General features: G+C 49.5%; 1 protein-coding gene across 2 annotated transcripts in view; it reads right to left on the minus strand.

The window, feature by feature from the left end:
• ADCK5 (aarF domain containing kinase 5) overlaps positions 1 to 4226 on the minus strand; it is a 249863-nt gene extending 245637 nt beyond the window's left edge. The window contains exon 1 of one of the 2 annotated variants that reach the window (XM_086966521.1): positions 3606 to 4226. In XM_086966521.1, the coding sequence (XP_086822647.1) occupies positions 3606 to 3623 (18 nt within the window). In that variant the 5' untranslated portion in view covers positions 3624 to 4226. The remainder of the gene's footprint in view (positions 1 to 3605) is intronic. The other variant, XM_086966523.1, reaches the window with a different exon arrangement.
• Positions 4227 to 6000: the final 1774 nt, after the last annotated feature.

Raw genomic sequence — 6000 nt, forward strand, 5'->3', positions numbered from 1 at the left:
TTCTTTCAGGGGGGATTTCTGTTTCCAAGTGATCAGCAAGCGGAAAGGATGGCATTGATTGTTGTATAACTTTTCAATAGCCTTTCTGATGTGTGCTTTCCAGTTCATGTTGCTGGTCAGGTTGAAGCCCAGGTATGAAACGTTACTTACCTGCCCCAGCTTTGAGCCACTGATGGTAAAGGCTCAGTCATGTCACTGTTTTTTCTAAAAGAGCACAGTGTTTTTCCTCTCAGGAATTACTTTCAGGTAACTTGTTGTGAAGTGTTTCTCCGTGGCTGTTGACTGAGCTTGTAGCCCTTTCCTCTCAGAGCAATAGGGATAGAACCATCAGCATCATTTTGTGCTGGCGCCTGAAAGTCCTTAACGGTGGGCAGGGAGCCTTGCAATACTTCGTAGAAGCCTTTTTTAGGTATTGTCTAACAGAGAGCATGTGCTGTTGCTGCTACGGGGTACTGTATGCAGTAAAGGGCTTGGAACTCCGCCACCAATTAGAATTGCAGGCTTGATAGTCAATCACTGTTGCGGCATCCTAATTGGCCCGCATATGTCTGACATCACTTCATTTTGCTTTTCTGCAGCACAAAGTGCTAATTAATTTAGTTTAATTTATGTACCTCCGCTACTGGTGCTGTACTTCTCCCTCTATTAAGACTATGTTTTTATCATTTCACTTCGGCATTTAAGTCACTTCCTATTGTTTCAGATCGGTGTTTAATTATTTTTTCCACGCGCATTGCCATTGCTTCACTTACATTTTATCACTTCAGTTCGGCATTTTTTTCCCACATGTATCGGCAAAACACATTGCCAAAGCCAATAGCTCTCAAAATGCGAGACCTACTTGCTTTGCAAATGCTTGTTAGTGTTTCTATTTTCCCGAAACTGATCCATTGGGAAGACCTGGCTTCTAATTGTTGTCAGCCTTGAGGGGAAAAAATACACTGGGCAACTTTCGGAACATTTTGGGAGCTAGCATGGCATGTGGCACTGTGGAAACTTGCATTGGATAAGTGGGATCTGCAAACGGCAGGAAGATAGGAAAGCACAGAGTGCAAGTTTGCCCTATCATGATGAGCAGGCTCCGTGTATGTCTCTGATTGTAGCATACGTGCGCCATTGCAAAGGCCTCATAACGTTTGGTGTCGGTGTTGTTTTTAGCATATAACCACCCCTTTCTTGGCCTCTTAACAGCTGCTTGGAGGCTACACAGCCTTAGCCATATCTGCCCAAAAACATTGACAGCGCCAATAGGTCTTGCATAGAGGAAACCTATTGGTTTTGCCAATGCTCGCTACATTTCTGGTACTTTTAAACAGGTAAATTATTTTGCCTTTACCTCCTTCTTGTGATATATCAGTAAGGTTCTTGCATAGCACACTACCACGCACCAAGGGTCTTGATTCTAGAAGGAACAGACACCTAGGATGCTAATTTTCATAGTCCTAAACCATAGAGATCACACATTTTTTAACAGTTTGCAAAATGTCCTTGTTTAGTTTCCTAGTTCCAATTCTAGTCTGCAGTCTCTTCTCATTTCCTTTGTTTAGTTTTTTGTCAATATCTTTCTTTTTGTTATTTTCCCTTTAGTTACACCTTCCTATTTTTCAACTCTTGAGTGCTCATGCCCTAACTCTGTAAAACGTAAGATTAACAAACATTTCATGTCACCGGGGATAACCTATTGGGGTGTCAGTCATCTAATGTAAATAAAGGAGTGGAGGCTACAGTGAGCAAAATACACTGGGACATTAAATGCTAATCTAAGACTGGAAATGGTATCCACATGGAGCAGTTGGTGACGCTATACAGAACGAACGTGTATGCTTAACTCTAAAATGCCACTGCCTGCTAGAACCCAAAGAGGAAACAGAAGAGGCAGCTCAGGGTGCCAACTGATACGGAGTTACTGAGAACAACTGAGCAGGAAGCGTTCTAGATAAATAAAAATTGCATTCAAAGACCAGTACAAAGAAGAAGACCTTACACAAATCCTAGCAGACCATGCTAGAAACAACTTCTGCCTGACACGAACGCCTTGCAATGAAAGAAAACTGACGGGTGTAAAAACAGTTGTGATTTCAGGACTCAGATAAATGACAGTGGTGTGACTGTGGTGGCATTGAACATACAGTGTGGCATGTCACTTGCATGAAGGACGGATCATTCTAAGGTCACGCAAACGGTTCTCAATTTCCATCAAGCTCCTCACATAATCTTTGGCGAGGCCCTTTTTCACTGTCGTGCCCCAAATAGACCAACACCTTACAGAGCATGCATTTTGAGGACTTACATGTCAGGCACGCACTTCCACGGATAAAGGTCGTACCACTTTAGGGGCCCGCACAATGTCCTGTTTTTCCATCGAGCACCCTTCATAATCTCTTGGCAGGGCCCTTTGCACCATAATGCGCCAATTAGACGGAGCACGTAATTGTTGATTTTAACATTAGATTTTCATCGACCCGGGCAGACTACCGCTTTCTATTTGCCACACTAACCGGCGACACCCTCCCTGTACAACTTAACCCATCTCATAGTCTTGGCTTTGAGTAAGTGCTGTCTCACCCCGTGCTCGCCATACAACCACCTTTGACAGCACACCTACGGAGGCTGGTTATTTTGCCTGGAGACACACGCTCCCACAATTCAAAAAATGTATATCGCATCATTTTATGGGATAACTTATGCTGCCTTTTTTATGCTATCGCTTTCGTATACGATTTTAAGTAATCATACAATTAAGACTCATTCATTCGTGCCAGTGGATTAAGACTCTCAGGCAGTCTGGAAAAGAAAAGTGGTCGCACAGAAATGCACCACCCTACGATGAATGCCTGAGCCAGTTCTTCAACGTATACTGCTCTACAGAGTAGTAACTCCCTTTCCTACCAAGAAGAGATATTGAAGTAAGCCTGGATGTCTATGACGGGGCCAAGTGCCCAACACCCACCCTCGAGTGCAGGAAGGTGTTCAGCGTGATCCAAATACAATTCATAGAAATAAAGGGCACATGCGAGCACTCGCTCTGCTCAGCACTTGTACAGACACGGTTCATTCCACAGATCGGCGAGTCTCGCCCACGCACAGACGAGCATTCACAAAGCACAACAATAGCCACGTGGCTTACCACGGGGCCAGACCCAGCCGCATCTGCCCGCAGCTGTATCCAGGAGTCAGACCAGCCCTAGGAACAAGCCAAACCAGGTCTAAACGATCACACCGCAAGTGATCAGTGTGGCCCCATCACCAATGATCGGTGCTGTCATGCACCCATTCTAACGTGTGTCACCAGTCACATTCATCCCCAAGCTGTACGAAAAGGCAGGAGTCCACCCTCAGGTAAATCAGCAGCTACAAGATCCTTCACCAAAGAGGAGACCGTCCCTCAGATATATCGACAGTCAGGGGGTTGCTCCCACTAGCTGTGGGCGCCCCTCTCCTATCAGCTAACACAGTAAAGCGTGGCTGCAGCTTTTAGGCGCTACGAGCTGCCAGATTCTCTCAAGTGAAAGATCCCATAAGACCTCGCGCCACCGTTGTCATGGAGACAGCATACACCACTCACATGTCCCAGACAATTCAGCCCGGGGGCCCTTAGCACTTACCGGCCACCGCAGCTCCATGCTCGGGAGGCGAGGGCACGCTGCAGCGGTCTCCTGGGGGCAGCCCCCTCTGTGGGTGGGTGTGCAGGTCCTGTCCTCTATCACCAGTCGTCCTCTCTCAGGAGCCCTCTACCTCTGCCCCTCTCCATCACCTCCCCTCCCAGCTGCCTCTGGACTTTCCTCCCTACGGCCCAGCCCACACCCCTGGGCCCTCCCCTCTCTGCTACCAGCCGCTCCCCTTCTAAACTACTCCCTGTGGGGCCTCTCTGGCCAGTGGCCCTTCCTTCCTCCCTCCCTGTCTCTTCCACTGGGATCCTCTGGCCCCCCTCCTACTGGGGGCCCTCTGGCCTCCCCCACTTTAACTGGGACTCCCTGGCTTGCCGCCCCCCCCCCTTTCCACTGGGGCCCCTCTTTCTCTGGGGCCCTCAAGCCTCCCCTCCTCTTCTACTTGTGCCCTCTGACCTCCCACCCCTCTTCCACTGGTGCCCTCTGGCCTCTCACCCCTCTTCCACTGGTCACTGGTGTCTCTCTACCTTCCACTGGTTCCCTCCGGCCTCCCCGGGTCTCTCCTGCTGAGCCTAGCCCCAGGTACCCCGGGGGTTCCCCGCCCTCCCTGTCAACCCCTCCCACCCTCTGGTGATACTCTCGCCCTCTACTACTTCCGCAGCTTGAGCCACGCCCCCTCACCGCCCATTGGTCAATCACTTTTTTTTTTAACCCACAGATTTGCCCTCGAGGCAGCGTACGCCCTGATTGGCTGAAAGCCTGCGTGCGCCAATTGGCTGCAGCTGATGGTGCGAGTAGACTCACGCACGGTCCAGCCTCCTTTGATTGGTCGCCACCGGTGCACGGGGGGTCCGGCTCAGTGCAGTGCGCGGTGGTGACGGATGGACATGTTTATCGCACGTTCTCCCCATTTGTGTGGGGGGAAAGACCCACCAGGCAGGTGACAAGATGGGGGGGCCAGACGCCCTGCTTTTCTGTGGACTGCCTCGGTGTCCCGACATTTTTCTCTATTTTAAATTTCCCGGTTCATGGGACAAAGGTCGGGCAATAGAAAAAAGCAGAACTGAAATGCATGCTATCCTTTCACAGGGGACTCTGAAGACTGAAACAAATAATGTATCTTTTTATGTTAGCACTCAGGAGGAGGTCGGCCGCAGAGGGGAGACAGGGTGGGGCGGGAATTTATGTATATGTTTGTTTATTTTATTGTATTTTAACTATCCTTGTGGTAGGGTGACTAGATGTCCCGGATTTCAGTGGAGTGGCCGGAAACTTATATTAATTTCAAATGCTTCTCCCGTTCTTTTTGCTAAGGCTATATAAACATAGCCTTGTAAGTTTGTGCTTGTGTATCTATACACACAATGCACACATTTACTATATATTTATTTTATTTTATTTTATTTTGAAAGTTTTATAGAGCGCGAACAAGACCCTTGCGGATATCAGAGCGCTGTACAGTCACTAAATGTTACATATACATAAAAGAAAAAGAGGAGCAGAACAATAACACACATCTGTACGGTGGCGTGTTATACAAGGACGAACAAAATAAGAAGCGATATAGGTCTATCTCGTAGTGAGGGACCAAGGGTCAGTATAATATCAAGATTGCTTATTTCTATGTATCATATTCAGTGAATTTGGCCATGAGGATGGCTTTTACTTCCTTTTTGAATGAGGCCGTGGAAGGGTTGAGTCTGGTTTCTGGGGGTAAGGCATTCCAGATTCTGGGTGCCATCCCAGAGAAGGATCAGTTAAATGTTTTTTTCTTGTTGAATTTTTGATGTTGCAGAAGTAGTTTTTCAGCATTTCTTGAGGATCTGACCCCCCCACGAGATAGTCAGTGTTGGACAGGCCACAGGAAAGGCCGCTCCCCCCCAGCCCGACCAGGCCCGAGCCCGGTCACGCAGATACCACACACCACCATTGCACGTCCTCCGTCCCCTCAGGGACCCCTGCCCTCGAGTATGTCGACCTCGTGGGTCCGATCCACTGCCGGCCCGCGCGCCCATCCTGGGGCGCCATCTTGGACTCTCCACCACGAGGCCGCCTGGCCCCCGATCGACCTCAACCCTGGGCCTGGCCCGGCCTCAGACATCCCGGCACCACCATCCACCCAGGAGGTGAGCGGGCTACTTGGCAAGTCAATGGGAGAAAGAGGTGTCGATGGCTCTCCCCCACCAAGTGCCGCTCGCCCATCGCCTCCCCGGGCGCTGGCTCCACCCCCCTGCTGGGTGTCTGGACTCCCTCATCCCGGACCTCCCGACCTCCAAGTGCGAGGGTCCGGACATCAAAGCACACCAGCCCTATAACTGGGGCAGCTCCAGAGCAGGAAGGCAGTTGTATCTTGGAGTCGAGAGACGCAAAGAAGAACTCATCCTGGACGGAC

This window comes from Lissotriton vulgaris, chromosome 4_1, assembly GCF_964263255.1.
Source record: "Lissotriton vulgaris chromosome 4_1, aLisVul1.2, whole genome shotgun sequence".
Taxonomy (NCBI): domain Eukaryota; kingdom Metazoa; phylum Chordata; class Amphibia; order Caudata; family Salamandridae; genus Lissotriton; species Lissotriton vulgaris.